Source organism: Diabrotica virgifera, chromosome 4 (genome assembly GCF_917563875.1).
Source record: "Diabrotica virgifera virgifera chromosome 4, PGI_DIABVI_V3a".
NCBI lineage: Eukaryota > Metazoa > Arthropoda > Insecta > Coleoptera > Chrysomelidae > Diabrotica > Diabrotica virgifera.
In genome coordinates this window covers 43597171-43619141 of record NC_065446.1, presented here as the reverse complement: position 1 = coordinate 43619141, position 21971 = coordinate 43597171, and the positions used below count along the sequence as shown (strand labels likewise).

The following is a 21971-nucleotide window of genomic DNA, read 5'->3' as shown; positions in this document are numbered from 1 at the left end:
TGAATTTTTGAGGAAAACACGCATAATATGATTATTGTGTAATTTCCATGACTAATAAAATAAATCATTCTTCTTCTTTTAGTGCCTATTCGTTTCGAATATTGGCGATCATTTTGGCTATAATTATTTTATTAACTGATGCTTTAAATATATTAGTTGTTGTTGTGGAGAACCATTTCCTCAGGTTCTTTAACCATGATATTTTTCTTCTCCCAATTCCTCGCTTTCCGAATTCTTTACCTTGAAGGATTACCTTCAATAATCTGTAATTATTGCCGTTTCTCATTATGTGTCCGAGATATTCCAACTTTCTCCTTTTAATGGTATACATCACCTCTCTTTCTTTGTCCACTCTTCCTAATACGGTCTCGTTGGTTATCCTGTCCGTCCATGATATCCTTAGGATTCGCCTGTATAGCCACATCTCGAAGGCTTCAAGTTTTTTCTCCATTGCTTCAGTGAGTGTCCAGGATTCAACAAAATAAATCATAGTAATATTAAATATATTTATTTAACATTACAGTATATGTTTTTTTTTGTATGTGTATAATAATAAAATTTGGTCTTCTAATACTTTACATTGTTTTTAACACTTTTGGCACAGTTTGTTAAACAGATTTATACTTAATTGGTATTCAGTAGCGATTGATTAGCATTAATAACATCTTTAACATATTTACAATCCGATAATTCTATAAAGTCAGCTATAATAATATTCAGTCCCCCTCTCCCAGCCTTCTGAGCCTCTATCCATTTTAATCTATCTAACTCTAATTCTTTTGCACATTTTTCTTCCAATGAACCTGTAATAATAAAATAAATCAATTAATATATAAAATTCTTTATTAGAAAAATCTTTTATAAAAGGTGTAGAGTACCCAGTTTTAAATATATTGGTTGCCATATTACTGAACAACTAGATCCAGATAAAGTAAAATGTAGAATCGAGATAGCCCGCACGACATTTTTAAAAATGAGGTCATTCTTCTGTAATGATAACTTGCAACTTCAACTTCGAAAGCGCATGATTAAATGTTACATTTGGTCAGTCTTCTTGTATGGTGTCGAAGCATGGACATTAAAAATATCCACCATTAATCATTTGGAGGCCTTTGAAATGTGGCTGCACAGACGTATACTGAAAATACCATGGGCGGCTATGCTGACAAATGTGGCAGTCCTTAAGAGAGCAAAAGCTGCCCGCGAGCTGCTTGATAACATCAAATATAGAAAGGTGGCCTATTTTGGACACGTAGTAAGGGGAGACCGGTATAACATTCTTCAACATATTATGATGGGTAAAATCGAAGGCCGCAGAGGAATTGGTAGAAATCAGGCCTCTTGGTTGAAGAATATCCGGGAGTGGACAGGGATAAAGGAAGCAGAACAACTATTTAGAATAGCTCGAGACAGAGACGTTTCGCCATGTTAATCGCCAACGTCAAGGAGACTTGATAGGGCATGTTAAGATAAAGAAAAGGTGTAGGTTAAAAAGGACCCTTTCGAGCTACATCACAGAACGTTTTTGGAATGTCCACAAGTCCATCTTCAGTGCTGCTACAAGGTATACATGACTAAAGTCACTAAAAATATATTGGTAAAAATCATTTAGATGTCATATAATTGTTATTATATTACTACCCTTTAAACGTTTATTATCTCCGATCCAGCAACCTGTTACGTTTTTTTTAAACCTTCACAATTCATTTATATGTGTTGGACTGAAAGATGCTTAAATGCCTTAAAACCCCCTGGTTACGCCTATGGTAGTTACTATAAAATGGTCGGTTCGTTTGCAAAATGGGTCTGTTGAGGTGTTTTAGGAATTTCTGAGACCATAGAACTGTGTGTGTCTTTTTCTGGTCTCACGGTCTTTGTGTAGGTTCTTGTCGCGTAACTGAGTCAACCATGGTGTACTTCGATGTTCGTTTGGGGATCGAATGGTATGGAGGTAAGACGGATGACATCCGGTCTGTCCATCTTGGTTTTGGTCTTGACGACAGTGCTCGGGATTGCAGAATTTGAGCTGTGTTTGCTAATCCTTTTTCCATCGGTGAGAAAATACGGTCCAAGTTTATGAAAACTTATCGCCTGGAAGAGTTTTTGCCAGTGACGGTTTTGGGGCTGTATATTTTGTAGTGCCAGTGGAAATTTTAGTTTGTTACGAGCATAACCTCAACAACCCTTATTCTCTGTTGGCCACATTAAACCTCAGGTAAATATCTTTAAAGCTATATTAGGCTTATAGCCTCTAGTATTTCTACTGTCTCGTACAGTCCCTACTGACAGTGTAATTTCTCTTCTTGGTAGGCCAATTTCTTGGGGACATTTACCACGACACCTAGCAACTAGTCACCACGACACCTAGCAAGTAGTCACCACGACACCTAGCAACTAGTACCTGGTAACCAGCACCAGTAACCAGTCCTAGTAACCGACATCTAGTACCAGAGTAAGCAAGAACAGAGAAAGTCAGTACCCTTAAATATCTTTCTTTTTTTATAGACACCATATTTCTCCGCCGCCTACGAAAAGTAAAACTCCGAAAAATGCCGTTAAGAATAGAACTTTCAATGAACGCCGCGAAAAATATTATTTTCGATTATATGATTGTGAAAATTATAATCCCTAATAAAGTGTTAGCGATAAAATTTATTTTTTGAGGAGTATCGGCAAAAAACATCATTTCTGTTTGTTGGTCCACGAAAATTATAATTAGTAAAAAGTTTTCAGAAATAATTGTTTTCGTCGGCAAACACAGAAACAGAAAGGGAAATAATTATTGTTTTCGTCGGCATCTATTATGAATTAAATATTTTCATTATAAATATTTTGGGAGTTATAATCTTCGCGGACACGCATATAAAAAAAATTGTAATCGCCAATACTTATCAAAGAATTATTATTTTCGCTGTAAATGTATTAGGAATCACATTAATCATAGATAACAGCGATTTATATTCCATAGGGTGTCTGTACCTACCATTTTTGTACAGATCTAGGTCCCTCCTCTACCCTCATTGTACACCTGGATATAGCTATAACCAAGTAGTCACAGGCTGTATACATTAAATTGTACTTAGTTAATTCCACGGGAAGACTTACAGAAGTAGGTATTTGACACTTAATGGTATAAATTATTCACATTATTTTTGGTATAATAATATTAATATAGTATGGTACGGTACATATCTGAGTCTTGCTGAACGGAGGTACATTTTACTATTCAGGGTGTAGTGTTTATTTATATTGACAATATTCTTAGGTATTAAGTTGTATATTATGTATGTGATAAGTTAGGGCCTTTTTAAGTCATAGCAATATTTTATAGTTAATAGTTCCTTATATTCTGATACAATTCCTCCTATTTTATTTCATTTTCTGTTTTTCATTTTATGTTCAATAAATAATTGTAGTTATAGGTTGTAGTGAAAGGAAAGATCGAGGGAAGGAGAGGACTAGGAAGGAAAAGACTATCGTGGCTCAGAAGTATCCGACAATGGACAGGGCTAAATTTTGAATAGCTAGTAAGTACAGCTGAAGACAGAGAAGAGTTTGCAATTGTAGTAGCCAACCTCCATTGAGGAGACGGCACTTTAAGAAGAAGAAGTTATAGGTTGTTTTAATGCTCAGAAATAACCGGGTCACCTTCCACTAACCCCTAATAAATCCCTGAGATGAGATAGAGAGATTAACTGAATATTTTGCATTTTATATTCATTATATTTATTCAGTATCATCTCTCGATCTTTTTTTTTGCTGTAACAAACCTCTTAGTTGGGAGTTGTCGTGAAGTAAATCACCTTAAAGTCTAAATATTTTATAATATTATCAGCAACAATATAATATAATAACAAGTTTATAAAATTAAAAGGCTTTTATCCATAAGTTTTAGTGGGTTAGAGTATGTATACCTTGTAGCAGCATTGAAGATGGAATTGTCATTGTTAATTAATACATTTCGCAAAGTAAGGAAAATCGCTCACTGTGTGGATCAGTGGTAAAAGAGCCTACCTTTGCACAAGGGTTCTGAGTTCGAAAACCAGCTGGGTAGGAAAGTTCTCTATATTAAAAATTTAATAAATAAAAATAATTTATATCCTTGTGGGGGGTCTACCCCAAAATCCCGACGGCCAAAATCCGTACACGCCAGAATCCCGACAAGCCAAAATTCCGACAGGCCAGAACGACAGGTTTGACAAATTTCTTTTAAACATATAATTACATTTTAAAACGTTTTTATATACTTGGCTTGGTCGGTGTCACGGACTCCGAAAATTTTGTAATCCATTTTAAAAATAGTTCTAGGCTACGTAGGTACCTGCAATTTTCAGAATAGCTTTGAACTAGCTAACAATGCAATATTTAACTGCTATTATACAGGGTGATAGATTAGTAAGGTAAAGCTCCGTAGATCCTTTATAGTAATGGATAGCGATAAAAGTTAATAACCAAAAAATTGTAGCCAACTTTGAGCTTCACATTACAAAATTAGTTAGAATTCTACAGGGTATTAGATAACATAGTGGCAGATCAAACTCATGTTTTTTTAAATAGAACACCCTATATTTTATTTTATATTCGAAATCTTCTTAACTTCTCCATTACAAACATATAAAGGTTTGGTATGTTATACAGGGTATTTACAAAGTTATAACAAATTTTATATGAAAATCGTAACAAGTTCCACTCCCTGAATAAATAAAAATAAGCACAACGGCAATGGTTTATTGATGCCATATTTTTTAACTTATTGTCAAAATTTTCATAAATGATTGGTGAGTCAAAACGCAAGTACATTATTTTCTCAGTAATTTTAAATGAAACACCCTGTATTTATATCACTATCGAAAAGTACTGTTACCTTACTTCAATTTATGTATAACATTCCCTATGTCTAAATTTATTAGTTTTTGAGATATTTTAATTTTTCAGAGTAAATTATTAATTACGGGTCTAAATCTTTTCAAATTTTAGGTAAGCCATGACTGAATTGTCTAAAACTGACAATTTACGATTACTGATTATCAATCTGTAATCAAAGTTGGCTACAATTTTTGTTATTAACTTTTATTTCTATCTATTACTATAGCGGATCTACGGAGCTTTACCCCACCAATCAATCAACCTATATAGATAAATCGATTTTGTTTTATTTCAAACTATTTTAAAAATGTGGCTAATGCAATGATATTTTAAAGTACGTTAATAAATCGATATCTACAAATTGATGGTGGGTCAGTGGCATTAGACTGCAGACCGAAAGTTCTGCAAAAAAGTTCTGTAAAAGTTGATATACTTAAAATTCGTATTTTATAAGTTAATTAGTATATATAAATATTATATATACCATTTTAAACAACCGTGGTATTATAAAAAGTACTTTTTTATACTAGTGTAATTTTTGGAATTTTAAGCATCAAATATCGTCAAATTATTTTATATTTTCTCCTATAAATAATAAAAACGTTTAATTATAAAAAATATATTTTTTATAAAAGTGTAATTATATTTCTTGTTTATGGCCATCTGTTTTTTATTTTTTGTTACTAAACAAAAGTATTTACCATTTAATATGAACTAATTTTCTAAATAAAATTTCTAACATGGGTATATAAATCAAATTATTTTTTTTTGCCAATATACAGGGTGTCCAGAAATTCTACCGACAAACGAAGACAGAAGATTCCCCAGGTAATTTTATGACAATTTAACCAAATTCACCTAGTTCGAGAATGCTTCCTAAGGGAGCTAGAGCTCTTTGAAAATGGCGTCTTGTAATGAGTTTTTCTTAAATACCTCCAGAATGTTTCTAGTTAGAAAAACAAAAAGTGGTACGCATATTTATCTTCCAGAGATAAATCGATTCCATTTATTGCGAATTTATAGTACCGGTCATAGGCGTCCGTTTTGGGTAGCGTAACGGTTATTTTATCGCATAACTTTTTTGTCTTTAAATTTTAAGCATTTTCACTTTGGATTATTAAATTGTGAAGTATGCTAGTACTAAAAGGTACTGTTGATTTAAATCGGTAGAACACACCGTTTTCTAAAAAAATCAATTTAAAAATTTTTCGTCTCGAATTTGAAAAAAAAATTGAAAAATTTTCAAAAAAAAACGGTGTATTTGGCCAACTTAAAGCAAGAGTAACTTTTACTACTAGAATACCTCATAATTTAATAATCTAATGTCAAAAATGCTTAAAAATTGAAGACAAAAAAATTATGCGATAAAATAACCGTTGACCTACCCAAAACCGACGCATATGACCGATACTAGAAATTCGCAATTAATGAAATCGATTCATCTTTGGAATATAATTAAACGTACCAGTTTCCGTTTTTTCAAATAGTTTTTTTTTTTAATTTTTTTTTTTTGAAATTTAAAAAACGAAAAATTTTCAAATCGATTTTTCTAGAAAATGGTGTATCCTATCGACTTAACGACGTTCTACACCTTCGTTGCGGGGTATGCCTCTCAGAGGAAAGGGGGGAAACTTAAATGCAAGAGAAAGTTGATAACAATGCATTTATAGCAGAATACTCAAATCCTATGTTTCAGTATTGAATACTTTATAAAAATAAATTATAATAAATTACGGAAATTACGGAATAAATTACGGAATTAATTATAATAAATAAATTAAAAATAAATGGTACGGTAAAAAATCCTCATTTTTTAATATGTTATTCCTTACAAAAAAAACCTTTAATTTAAGCACAAATAATTAAAAATCGTAAATTTGGGTCAAAAGTTATTAACTTTTTAAGAATTCCCATAAGAGCCCATGTTAAAACTTAACTTTGACCCTTAATAGTAATTAAACGGCACGGTAAAACAATTTTTAAAAAATCAAGTCTTAGTTCTTTGAAGTAAACTATAACATACTAAAATTTCATGCAAATCCTTAATTCTTTGCCGAAGGTGTAGAACGTCCGTTGCCCTACCCAAAACGGACGCCTATGACTGGCACTAGAAATTTGCAATGGATGGAATCGATTTATCTTTTTCGATTTATCTCTAAAAGATAAATACGCATACCAATTTTTGTTTTTCTAAATAGAATCGTTCCGGAGGTATTTAACAAAAATTACTTACCAGACGCCATCTTCAAATAGCTCTAGCTCCCTTAGGAACCATTTTCGGACTAAGTGAATTGGGTTAAATTGTCTTAAAATTACCTGTGGAATCTCCTGTATTCATCTGTCGGTAGAGTTTCTGGACACCCTGTATAGTCCAATAATATGTATAATCAAATTGTGAATTCAAGTTTACTTTCATATAAGAGATATTATCATGTCACTTACAACCTTAAATTTCAGTAAGTATAGCTTTTATAAATAAAGTGTTTAAATAATTTTTTCTTATAAAATACATAATAATTAGTACCCGTACTTATTAGTAAGTAATAATTTTTCAATTTCAATACTCTATACTCTATAGTATGATTTGGTATTGCATTTGAAAAGGAAACAATAAATATTCAAAATGTAGCAGTCGGAATTTTTACTTATGCGAGGATTGTTGCATGTCGGGATTTTGGCCGGTCGAGATTCTGGCGTGTCGGTGTTTTGGTCGTCGGGATTTTGGCTGTCGGGATTTTGGTTGTCGGGATTTTGCACCACCGCCTTGTGGGATCGGTGCTTACCTGAGGAACTGCAGACGTTCGGATACAACTAGCGTCTCTTTGTAAAGACAATAAAGTCGACTTTACTAAATAACAAGACATTTACTCCACACACGCACTACACCTGAATCATTAATATCTATGCCATTAAAAAAGGGAATCGATTGACATATTTAATTGTTATATAAAATTATACATATTATTTGTGTAGTAGATGGCATAAACCAATGACTTAATTGGTATATAAAATTGCAGTCAGTATTGATTTTCGCGTTCGAATGACATACAGTGGAACCACGATAACTCGGATTAATCGGGACCGCGGCCGGTCCGGGTTATCGAAAATCCGGTTTAGGCGGAGAGCATGGTAAAAATTAATAAAATACGGTATACTTATAAAGTCCGTTATAATTAAAATAACATGAAATATAATATATGCACATTACACATCTAACTTACCTATAGTTGTATAGAGTATAGTATAGACAGTATAGCGTATTGTTCATTTAGACGTAAAAAAACTCAGTCAGTTTCGGTTGTGTCAATTTCGTCTGCCATCGGAACAATGTTATGTTATTTAAGAACAGTGCCTCTTTCATTGTTTAAAAGACCATTGTTTAAAACATAATTTTTTAAAAGACAGTTGGAAATAAATAAAGGAATAACAGGTGCCTGTTGTTTGCGATAGCCGCAGATAATTAACATCGCTCTGCCGCCGCCGCCGTGTGTCATGAGTCATTTTTACTATCGTATAGTTCAAATTACACAAATACCCATTATCTCTCAAATATTATATTATGGTCGAAGCGAAGTTTTATCAATCAAACTCGATCTTTTTAAGACATTCCCGAAGAGGCTACAAATAAAATGTTTTAACATAATACATACATTTTTATTGTTGAAATGTTTGTCTGATGAAAATCGGTCCAGGTTAGCCGGACTTCCGGGTTATCGGGGGCCGACTTGTCGGGGTTCCACTGTATTGCTATATCTTTCCTGTGCTATTGAAAAATAAGCTGGGTCTACAGAGTTAGAAATGAGGGCGTAATTAGGCGGCTGAACCAAAACCAAATAACACAAATGGTCAATACTTCGAATACTTTGGTCACATTATGAGACCCCTGAAAAATATAATCTTTTACGACTGATCATTCAGGGAAAAATCTAAGATAAACGTGGTCCTGATAGAAGAAGAACATCATCATCATCATCATTTTCTTTACCTTATCCCTATGCGGGGTCGGCTTCCCTAATTGCATTTCTCCACACAATTCTATCTTGGGTCATATCAATGTTATCTTTACTAACATGTCCTGCCTTATCGTCTCCTCCAGGTATTATTTGGTCTTCCTCTCCTACTCCTACCAGGAATCTACACTTTAGCTATTCTTCGTATTGGGTGATTAACGTCTCGACGTTAAACATGACCAAACCATCTTAACCTATGCTCTCTCATTTTGGCATCAATTGGTGTCATACCTAGACTTTCCCTAATATAGGTACACATTTCTAATTTTATCCTTCTTTGTCACTCCACTCATCCATCTAAGCATTCTCATTTCCGCCACATGCACTCGTTGTTCCTCTTTCTTTTTCACTGCCCAACATTCAGTTCCGTACATCATAGCCGGACCTATGGCTGTGTTATAGAATTTTTGCTTCAGCTTCATTGGAATTTTTCTGTCACACAACATACCACTCGCTTCTTTCCACTTTATCCATTCAGCCCTAATTCTACTGCATGCATCTCCATCTAGTTCTCCATTACTCTGTAATACCGATCCTAGGTACTTAAAACTATTGCTTCTCACAATCATTTCACCATCCAAAAATACCATTTTATTTGTAGTGATTCCATCTTTAAATGAACATTCCAAATACTCTGCTTTTGTCCTACTAAGTTTTAAACCTTTTTCCTTAAGAGCTTGTCTCCACTGTTCCAGTTTTTGTTATTAGTCTCTTTCACTATTTCCTATTAACACTACATCATCAGCATACATTAGGCACCATGGAATGCTACCCTGTAGTTTCGCTGTTATCTGGTCCAAAACTAATGATAATAAATAGGGACTAAGCACCGAGCCTTGGTGCAATCCTACTTTCAAATGAAAATTAGTCTCTCCCACACGTGCCCTAACACTAGTCGTTACTCCCTCATACATATCTCTCACAATCTTTACATATTCGCCAGGGACTCCTTTCTTATTGAGTGCCCACCACATAATCTCTCGAGGAAATCTATCATACGCTTTCTCAAGATCAATGAATACCATATGAGCTTTGGTCTCTTTATTCCTGTATTTTTCCATGAGTTGCCTCACAATGAAAATTGCATCTGTTGTTGATCTGCCCTGCATAAAGCCAAATTGATTATCGGATAGCTATTTCGGTTTCTTCACGTACCCGTCTATCAATTACTCTGTCGCATATTTTCATGGTGTGGCTAAGTAGTTTTATAACCCTGTAGTTTGTACATTGTTGTATGTCTCCCTTGTGTTTGTAGAGAGGTACTAAATATTGCTTCTCCATTCGTCTGGCGTTTGTCCAAATTCCATGTTACATCATGAAGATGTAGCTGAAGAACATCATGGCTGAAAAATCTAAGGCAATGGTATGGAATATCGATAGGCATTAAGAACTGCTGTCAATAAAGTCACTAAAGCGCATACGGTAGCCAAGAAGATAAAAAAATTATACTTGATGGCTGCGCATGCGATCGTCACATGATGTAAAAGCTTATTGTTAATTATTGACCATGTATGTTCTGCTAGGTATACCTGTCCTGAGACGGCTTAATGCTTAATCAAACAACACAACTGGTCAATATAATAAGGAGACGCAAACTGGAATACATCGGTTACATTATGAGGCACCCTGAAGAATATGATCTTTTACATCTGATCATTCAGGGAAAGATCCCAGGTAAACGTGGTCCTGGTAGAAGAAGAACATCATCATCGTTCTCTTTGCCTTATTCCTATGCGGGGTCGGCTTCCCTAATTTTATTTCTCAACACAATTCTATCTTGGGTCATATCAATGTCAATCCCCTTTACCAACATGTCCTGCCTTATCGTCTCCCCCCAGGTCTTCTTTGGTCTTCCTCTCCTACTCCTACCAGGAATCTACACTTCAACTATTCTTCGTATTGGATGATTAACGTCACGACGTTGAACATGACCAAACCATCTTAAACTATGCTCTCTCATTTTGGCATCAATTGTTGCCACACCTAGACTTCCCCTAATATACTCATTTCTAATTTTATCTTTCTTTGTCACTCCACTCATCCATCTAAGCATTCTCATTTCCGCCACATGCATTCGTTGTTTTTCTTTCTTCTTCACTGCCCAACATTCAATTCCGTACATCATAGCCGATCTTATGGCTGTTTTATAGAATTTTCCCTTCAGCTTCATTGGAATTTTTCTGTCACACAACACACCACTCGCTTCTTTCCACTTCATCCATCCAGCCCTAATTCTACTGCATGCATCTCCATCTATTTCTTTATTACTCTCTAATACCGATCCCAGGTACTTAAAACTATTGCTTGTTACAATCAGTTCACCATCCAAAGATACCATTTTATTTGTAGTAACTCCATCTTTAAATGAACATTCCAAATACTCTGTTTTTGTCCTACTAAGTTTTAAACCTTTTTCCTCCAGAGCTTGCCTCCACTGTTCCAGTTTTTGTTCTAAGTCTCTTTCACTATTTCCTACTAACACGACATCATCAGCATACATTAAGCACCATGCAATGTTACCCTGCAGTTTCGCTGTTATCTGGTCCAAAACTAATGAGAATAAATACGGACTAAGCACAGAGCCTTGGTGCAATCCTACTTTCACATGAAATTAATCAGTCTCTCCCACACCTGTCCTAACACTAGTCGTTACTCCCTCATACATATCCCTCACAATCTTTACATATTCACCAGGGACTCCTTTCTTATTGAGTGCCCACCACAAAATCTCTCGAGGAACTCTATCATATGCTTTCTCAAGATTAATGAATACTATATGAGCTTTTGTTTCTTTACTCCTTGCTTTCCATTAACTGCTTTATAATGAGTATTTTCCATTAACTGCTTTATAATGAAAATTGCATCAGTTGTTGATCTGCCCTGCATAAAGCCAAATTGATTCTCGGATATTTCGGTCTCTTCACGTGTCCGTCTATCAATTACTCTTTCCCATATTTTCATGGTGTGGCTAAGCTGTTGTATAGCCCTGTAGTTTGTACATTGTTGTATATCTCCCTTGTTTTTGTAAACAGGTACCAGTATACTGCTTCTCCATTCGTCTGGCATTTGTCCAACTTCCATAATTCTATTAAATTGACCTGCTAGCCACCTTGTTCCTGTCTCTCCCAATGCTCTTCATACTTCCCCAGGAATATCATCTGGTCCTACCGCTTTTCCTTTCTTTATTTGGTAGCAGAAGAACATCATGGCTGAAAAAAAAGGCAATGGTATGGAAAATCGACTACACCGTTATTCAGAGCTGCTGTCAATAAAGTCACGATAGCGAATATGGTAGCCAACATGATATCCAACTATTTAGAACGGTCATGGTACTAGAAGAATAAGATAAAAAATTATACATGGCGGCTACGTATGCGATCGTCACATGATGTAAAAGCTTATTGTTGATTATTGACACTGTATGCTCTGCTAGTGTAATTTGTGCCGTTCAAAGTTGAATTTGTGCAGTTGGTTGCTTTTACTTGGGGGGTGACAGTCACCCCTTCTCGGAGGGGGGGGGGTGAAAAACGCGTGTTTAAAATAAGCCCGGAAATGGATAAATTGACGGATTATAAGCAACTTTCGTTCCAAAAAGTTTTTTACGTAAATCAATACATTTCGAGTTATTCGTGACTGAAAATGTTGATTAAAAAAAAAACTACGTTTTCAGACCGTTTTTCGTAATTAACTCAAAAAGTAAATATTTTATTGAAAAAAATATTCTTAGCAAAAGTGTAGCTTATAAAAAAGCGAAAAAAATGGTGTATCAGTAAAAAGTCTATAAATTATGTAAAGGCAAAGTTGTAGCGCATGAAAAATACGTTCTTAGTCGTTTAATTCCAAATCGAATAATTCAACGCGAAATCACCGAAAAATTAAGCACTTTTCGGGAAAAGCTAATTAACATTTTTAAAGTATCTAAATTATCTTTATATTTGTTTTTTAGAAAAGTTTCTAGCATCAAAAATAAACGAGTTACACTGAAAACAAGTTGGCGCCTTTTTTTGGTAGAATAAATCGTGAAAACCTTCCTCTATTTAGCACCCTAAATAAAATTAATCGTTACCCCTTTAACATTTATTTTAACTTATGTGTATTGTTTATAGGATCTGTAAGTTTGACTGGTTTGAAGTGCTTATTTAAAAAAAAAATTGGTTATATACTCTCACCGGGACAAAATTTCGCCACCCAATATTTTTGACAATCTATAACTTTATTATTTGTACTCCGATTTTCAAGATTCTTGCATCAGTTTGTAGGTACATGTATTGATGTAATTTGTTATTATTCCGGTAACAAAAATTTTTTGCTTAGATGGCATTATACGGGGGTGAATGGAAGCGTTGTATTTTCTCTTAAATTTAAAAAATTCTGTGGAAAAATTTTGAGGGCTGATTTTGTTTCATACTTCTTTTGTATCATCCTGGAAGTGTCACTAAGGTTTTGTTTTTTGCATTATCCAAATATCTCTTTTCTTGTAAGAGCTGTACATAAAAAGACTGCTTTGAAGGTTTTTTTAATTAAAAATAACAAACTCACTAAAATTAACAAAATAAAACAAAATTAACAACAAAATCAAACAACTCAATAGCTGGTATGTCCACCTCTTGCAGCAACGACTGCTCGCAATCTGTTTGGCATCGAATAAAGATATGTTATTCTTGCCTCGGGAATAGCCCGATATTCCTCTACCAGGGCCATAACTTTACCAAATTTTCTGGTGGCCTAGGATGACGGCGAATAGCTTTTTTTAATTCATCCCATAAATAATCAATAGGATTGAGATCTGGGCTGCATGCGGGCCATTCGAATCTTATCAATCCAACTTCTATTTTATGAGCTAATCAGTGTTTTTATTTACAAAAAATGGTACAGTTCTTACAAGAAAAGAGATATTCGGATAATTCAAACAACAAAATTTTAGTGATGCCTTTGGGATAATATGACAGGACTATGAAACAAAATCAACCCTTCCATTTTTCCACAGAATGTTTTAAAGTTAGGAGGAAATACAACACTTCCATTCATACCCGTATAATGCAATGCAAGCAAATTTTTTGTGTTACCGGAATAATACCAAACGATATCAATACATGTACCTACAAACTGATGCAAGAATCTTGAAAATCGGAGCACAAATAACAAAGTTATAAATTATCAAACTTACTTAAAAATTTTGGGTGGCGGAATTTTGTGCCGGTGAGTGTAGTAAAAAAAAATTTCCAAAAATTTTTGAAAAGATTCCTTTTTTCAAAATAACTTAAAAAGTATTAGTGATAAGAAAAATCTTAAACAGTAAAAATGTAGATTTTGCTATTTTAAATATGCTAGTTTGATGTTGTTTTTCCGTAAGACAAAAATTGGTTAAGATATGGCTGTTCAAAATTTGCATACACTCGTGATTAGTGACCCGTTCAAGCTTTTTCAACTATAACCCTTTCAAAAATAAGCATTTTAAACCGTTGAACCTGACAGATCATATAAAAAATAGATAACTAAGTAAATTGTTTGTAAAGCGGTAGCGATTAATTTCATTTGGGGAGCTAAACACGGGGAGATTTTCATCATTTTTGTACCAAAAAAAGGCCAACTTTATTTTGAGCGTAACTCGCTTATTTTTAATGCTAGAAACTTTTATAAACAATTAAAATAAAGGTTCTTGTAAACACTTTAAAAAGTTTGAATGGGGTTTTCCCGAAAAGTGCTAAATTTTTTAATGATTTCACCTTGAAATATTTACTGGGCTAGAAAAGCTTGTTCCCTATTATACCGATGTTAAGAAAGTAATCCAAACAATGATTATTACTTACTTAAAAAGTTGGCAATAATAAATCCAGCGTCTGGTGTAAGAACACATTGGGAAATAAACGGGATATTAGGATTTCTTTTTGCAAGGTTGTTATCCAAAGAATTAATCAGGGCTTCTTTTGAGTCCACATTGGGCCACGGATTTGGAAACGTTTCGGCAGGCCAAAAAGTTGTGCCCTTTACACGGTATATAACAAATATCTACAAAGTAAAGATTTTTTTATTTAACAAATACAGGGTGAGGCAAATAAAGGGCCTATTAGAAATATCTCGAGAACTAAAGGCAACAGAATCATGAAAATTTGAATTAAGGGGTTTTGAAGAGTCATCTATTTAATGAAAATATTTTAATCTATTTGCTACTTCCGGTTATACCGGAAGTTGCTTATACCTTGGTTTTTTAAATGGGACACCCTGTATATTTTTACATTTTTGGATTCTCTTCGATGTGTTATTTCTTAAAATATGAGGTTTTGTAATGTTATACAGGGTATTTTAAAAGATAATTACGTTTTTGTATTAATTGCGTAGCAATATTCACACCCTTTAAAAAAACTCTACTTACGTTCAAATGATTTTTAATATAGTCTACTATTGTTAAGAATCATTAGTATAGCTAAATTTTTAATTTTAGTATACACAGTTGGTCGAAACTCGGAATGAGTATTTTCTGAGTTTTTTTAAATGGAACACCCTGTATTTTAGTATTGTAATGAAATGATATTTTAGGGTACTTTTTTATTTCTTAAGCATTCCCTATACCTAACTGCTTTCATTTGTGCTTAATTGTTAATCGCACCAACAATCTTAACTACGTAGGTATTTTGATAGCTAAACCATTATTGGTAATTTTAAGGATCAGTCTGGATTAATATGCATTTATTTCTGAAAAATTATTTGTGATTGAATTTTTTTAAGGCCAACCTAATAAAATTTTACGTATTTTTTTTGCAATTAATGTTTAGCTTGAATCACCAATAACTCACAAATTAAAGCAATTAGGTATAGGGAATACTTATAAAATAAAAAAGTACCATAAAATATAATTTCATTACAATACTAAAATAAAGGTTGTTCCATTTAAGAAAACTCAGAAAATATTCATTCCGAGTTTCGACCAACCCTGTATACTAAAATTTCAAAATTAGCTATACTAATGATTCTTAACAATATTTAACTATATTAAAAATCACTCGAACGTAAGCAGAGTTTTTAATGTCAAACTGTTACAATTCTACAGGGTGTGAATATTGCTAAATATTCGTAATATTTAACGTAAATATCTTTTAAAATACCCTGTATAATATTACAAAACCTCATATTTTAAGAACGAAGATATTGAGGAGAATCCAAAAATGTAAAAATATTTAGGGTGTCCCATTTAAAAAAACGAAGTTATAAGCAACTTCCGGTTATAACGGAAGTTGCAAAGAGATGAAAATATTTTCATTTAATAGATCATCCTTCAAAACCCCTACATTACAATTTTCATGGTTCTGTTGCCTTTAGTTCTCGAGATATTTCTAATAGGCCAGTTATCTGCCTCACCCTATATACTAAATATTAGGGCGGTCTGGTAAGTACTTGCCTACAAAAAAACGAAAATTTTGGAAAAGTGGCGATTTATTTCTCAACATAGTCTCCTTTTAGCTCGATACATTTGACCCAGACATGTTGCAACTTCATTAACCCGTCTGAAAAATACGTTTTATCGAGGTCTATAAACTAGGCTTCCGTAATGCCGATGACCTCCTCATTCGACTTAAAGTACTGCCAAGCGAGTGCCTTTTTCAAGTTTGGAAACAAAAAGAAGTCGCACGGGAGTCTGGAGAATACAGTGGATTATGCAAGAGTTCGTAGCCCAATTTCACCAATTTGGTTCTTTTTTTAAGAAAAGAGAAGGAGGGAATGAAGGAAAGAAGGAAACATAAAGGCAGGAGTAAGGAAAACTACAAGGAAATCCAGAGATTAATAGGAAAGAAAATAAAAGAGGCCAAATCCACCTGGCTGGCAAATCAATGTAGTGAAATAAAAGAATATTCTAAAAAGTATGATAGCTTTAACATGCACAAGAAAATAAAGGAAATCACAAATTCACAGCGAAAAAAGAAAAATGACCTTTTTAAAGACAATGAAAAAATTATTATAGAAGTCAAAGAGAAATTAAAAAAGTGGATGATATACATAACAGACCTGTTTGACAATAATAGACAAGAACCGGAAGAAATCGACAGCGAAACGGGACCAGAGATCATAATGGAGGAAATCGAACAAGCAATACGAAACGCAAAAAACGGAAAAACTGTAGGTCCAGACGAAATACCTGCGGAATTACTGAAATGTCTAGACGATGAAACTCTACCGGTACTACTGGATCTGTTTAATGAAGTATATAAAACCGGAAAAATCCCTCAGGAATGGTTGGTGTCCACCTTTGTAACAATACCAAAAACAAAGATTGTTCGGACTATAGGACAACATCACTAATAAGCCATACCCTCAAAATATTTCTGAAGGTGATTCATGGAAGATTATACAGAAACCTAGAATATGATATGGATGATACCCAATTTGGATTCCGCAAAGGACTTGGAACAAGAGAAATTTTTTGCGTTTAATGTCCTCTCTCAAAGATGCTTAGATATGAACCTGGATATTTATTCCTGTTTCATCGACTTCGAAAAAGCTTCGAAAGGGTCCGACATGAAAAACTAATAGAATTATTGAAAAACAGAGATATAGACACACGAGATTTACGAATTATCATCAATCTGTTTTGGAATCAAAAGGCCAATAAAAAAAAAGAAGAACAAGAATCCAAGAATATTGATATAAAGAGAGGAGTAAGACAGGGTTGTGTTCTGTCGCCGCTACTGTATAACCACAGTGAAGCCATATTTCAGGAAGCGATAGCGGAGTTAAGTGATGGAATCTCTATAAACGGAAGAATAGTAAATAACATAAGATTCGCTGATGACACCGTTATAATAACAGACACCCTGAAATCGCTACAAGAATTGCTAAATAGAATTAACGATTATTGAATTCGATACGGACTAAAAATAAACCAGAAAAAAACTAAACTTATGATTGTCTCAAAAACAGAACATGGAAATGAAAGGTTAATGATAGAGCAAACCCAAATAGAAAAAGTTAAGACGTACAAATATCTGGGAACCTGGGTTGATGACAAAAATGACCAAAGCAAAGAAATTAAAGTCCGAATTGAAACTGCAAGGCAAGCATTTATAAAAATGAAGACACTGCCTACAAAAAAAGACCTTCAGTTGCCTCTCAGATTGAGGGCTTTAAGATGCTACATATTTTCTATATTGCTATACGGAATGGAAGCTTGGACATTGAAGAGATAACACATAAGAAAAATAGAAGCGTTCGAAATGTGGTGTTACAGAAGAATAATAGGTTTGTTCTAGTAAACAGTCAAACTACTCAGAAACCGTCAGCAAACACTTGGTCAGTGAGAGAACATAATACAGTCACCAGTGCTATCCCCTCTACTCGCGCTGGTCCACTATTCGCTGATGGTTTCAAACCGTTTGAAACTGATGCTAGAACAAACCTATTGAAAATTCAGTGGGTTCAAAAGGATTACCAATATCGAAGTGCTACGACGTTGAAATAAGGAGTTAGAAATTATAAAAAGTATAAAAACTAGAGAAATGGAATATTTGGGTCACATTACCAGAGGAGAAAAATATGAGTTGCTGAGAATTATTATGCAAGGAAGGATCCAAGGAAGAAGAAGCATAGGAAGAAGACTCATCTCCTGGCTGAGGAACCTTAGAGAATGGTTTAACTGTATTTCATTACAACTTTTCAGAGCAGCAGGCAACACAGTGACCATAGCCATTATGATATCCATCCTCCTTCCAACTTTAAAAAGAAGAAGGTTTTTTTCATGTAGTCGGGGTATATTACACGTTGTGAATTCCAGAAAATGGTGGCTATCACCTTTACGGCCGATAGACAGTCTTCGCCTTCTTTGGAGCACGTTCTAGTGTGTACCAGTGGATCTATGTTTCGTCGACGGTTACAAAACGATTTGAAAACTCCTTCGGATCATTCTTAGATAACGTCAAACACTGCTCTGAAGAGGTCTCATGGTTTTCGGAGTGAGCAGACGCGGCACCCATCGCGCCGACAGCTTTATCATGACCAAAATTTCATGCAGACTATGATTCATGTAGTTTTTTGAGATGTCTATTGTCTCAGCTATCTCTTGCACCTTTAGTCGGTGGTCTACCAATACGAGTTTGTGGATTTTTGTCACGTCATCATCCGTGGTAGCCATTTTCAGGGCATTTAGACGTGGCTTATCAAAAACCGACGTGCAACCACGTTGTAACTCGTTAAGCCAATTTTTGAGAGAAGCCATGGAAGGAGAATAGTCCCCGTACACAGCATTAAAGCACTCTTTGATTTCGCTGCGTGATCTCCTTCCAAAAACAAGAATCGAATCACCGACAGATATTTCTTCTAAAATCCATTTTTCCAAAATCCGTGGACACGCCTGATGTCACACGCGATCAAAGCTAAACCACGAGTCCGATTTGGCTGAAATTTTGACATTGGCCGTCTACTAGAATGTATTACGCGATAATAGATAGATCGTTTGCTACAGTGGCGCCATCGAGCGGTCAGGCTTAAGTACTTATCGAACCACCCACGTATTTAGGTTTTATATTTTGTGCTTTTATTATAATTAATATCGTTTTTTTCCTATTACTATTTACCTGGTATTTATTGCTAGCCATCGATTTTAATGTAATTGTATTAATTTCATTTGTATATGGTATTAATTTACCTCCAAACGTATTAATAATATCTTGTGTCAGTCTTTTATGAATACTATCATCAAAACCGAAGAAATGTTGAAAATCCAATATTACTACCTAAAATATTAATATAAAATTATTACTGTTGATTGAATAGACCTTTCAAATGAGTTAATGTAACCTTTCAAATAAGCTAGCACACAACCCTTAGTCCCGGCGCAAATTGATCCTAAGCGAACACAACCTGGCACCTGCGAGTAGAGATGCATCAAGTCAAACTAGTTTGATTTTATTCAACAAACTTGACTTGACTTGAAAATCAAACTTTTTTTGTAAAAATGTTTGACTTGACTTGATTTCGATATCTTTAGGTTTGACTTGAAATCAAACTTCTTCAAACAGTTTGAAGTTTGAATGTCATATTGGCAACGTGTTTATTTCCAATTCTAATTGAGAGCGTATGTATTTTGTTGTGAGTTATTTGGATAGGTCTGAATCTGTATTCTGATACTCCGCAAATTAGTTTGTAGTTCATATTTAGACGTCCATGTTTGGCTTGTTTATTACGTTCGTTTTGAAGTGTGTGGCTTTGGAAGGTAATAGGTTTGTTCTAGCATCAGTTTCAAACGGTTTGAAACCATCAGCGAATAGTGGACCAGCGCGAGTAGAGGGGATATCACTGGTGACTGTATTATGTTCTCTCACTGACCAACTGTTTGCTGACGGTTTCTGACTAGTTTGACTGTTTGCTAGAACAAACCTAATATCTGAATGTGGATATATTTAGGTTCAGAATAAGTACCAGAACAAATTGAGTCTGATATTGAAGGTATTCTCACTGCAAAAATTAACAGAAACAATCTGTAGTCGAAGCAGTATTAATTAAGAAAAATAGATATACTGATTTATTTGATGGTGCGGCAGGTGATTTCAAAAAAGTGAAAATTGCAAAGTGCATACATACTTTTATTATGGAAAAATAAAGAACAGCGTTATAAAATCACAAACAGTGAACTAATTCTTTCAAAGGACAGCGTTATGCATAACTCGACCAAGCGCCATTTCTTTAAAATCGAGATAACAGCGGATTCTGGTGACACATAGCTAAAACTATCTTGGAAAAATCCCTGTTATTGTCACGTTAACGGTTACTAAGAAAAACAAAAATAAACCAAGCGACATTCTGTCTATTAAGGGTTTTTAGTTTTGCATAACAAGACTATATTCATAACTGCCATTCTTAACTGCCATATATCCATAACTGTCATTCATAACAGTATCGCAATTGTAGACTAAGCGCCGACTTTGGTCTGTTTATGCTAAACTAAGCGTTTGGCCAGAATAACAGTTTTGTGTTACACATACACATTAATTTTGAAGTTTCCGTCAAAAAGTGATGGAATTTTTTTAACCCTAAAATTAAAAAATTAAAAACTAAAAATGTTTTTTTTTTTCGTTTTACCTGGCTTTAATTATAAACATAAATGATCCCATAATTTAATTTTTGAGTCGGCCCCCCTTTTTTTGAAAATTCGGAATGTGTACTGTAGCAACAACATGCAATTAAACTACATTTATCAGATAAAACAAAAATTTTGTATCCCCACTTTTTCGGTTTTTTTTATTACACTTCTTTATACTGCTTCTTCCTTTGAAAGGAACAATTAATTTGTTCATCTATTGACAAGAACTCTCCAAGGGGAATTGTAGAACATACTTCGTTCACTTTAGTGATCAACGGTCTTATTTTGTATGAATAGTCATAATATGGAGATTATCTAGATGGTTGTCTAGTATTGTCGCTCATAATATTTTTTATAGACTCAAATTGATTCACAGACATTACATCGGCTGCTTGGGTAATCCTCGTTTTTGGATTCGAAAACATTGGTTCTTGCGGTAGTTTATATAGGTAGACGTGTAGCATGACATACCAATAAATTGTTCAATTTCATTTTTTGTTACACCAAGTGGCTTATTTGGACTTTGTTGAATACCATATAAATTTGACTGCTCTATAAGAGTTCCAATCAACTCGTCATCAAAAAATTTAGTAAAGTATGCTATTGGTTGTTTTATTTCATTTGTCGTAGGTACATTACCTTTCCACTTCGGAATAGGTAATGCAATTTTTGTTTTACAAAAATAGGTTTTGTACAAGCAGGTTTTGTTTACTGTTATCAGAATCATCTGGCACTGGTCTTATAACATTTTCATTTCTGTTACTCCGATTTCCACAGAATCGATTTACACTAATTTCAGATAGTTCCATGATTTAATTGCATAAAGTTGCCTCAAAGCAACACCTGTTTACAACTTCATTTGTGATTCTTCTTTTATATTTACAATTATAGAATTACTAGGAATTACTTCCCTCGCATAAGCTTATTACAAAAAGTATCCAATTTTACGTTCAAAAATGGTGTACAACAAGAAAACAAGTTGAAAGATCTTCTACCTCTCGCTTATAACACACGCCTGGTAACGCCCG

The 21971-nt window shown here is 34.1% G+C and overlaps 1 protein-coding gene across 1 annotated transcript in view; it reads right to left on the bottom strand.

Moving 5' to 3' along the window:
* Window positions 1–492: 492 nt before the first annotated feature.
* LOC114325921 (PI-PLC X domain-containing protein 3) overlaps window positions 493–21971 on the bottom strand; it is a 47277-nt gene continuing 25798 nt past the window's right edge. The window contains exons 3-5 of the mRNA XM_028274072.2: window positions 19439–19597; window positions 14687–14885; window positions 493–803 (exon numbers count right to left, since the gene is read on the bottom strand). Of these exons, the coding sequence (XP_028129873.1) occupies window positions 625–803; window positions 14687–14885; window positions 19439–19597 (537 nt within the window). The 3' untranslated portion in view covers window positions 493–624. The remainder of the gene's footprint in view (window positions 804–14686; window positions 14886–19438; window positions 19598–21971) is intronic.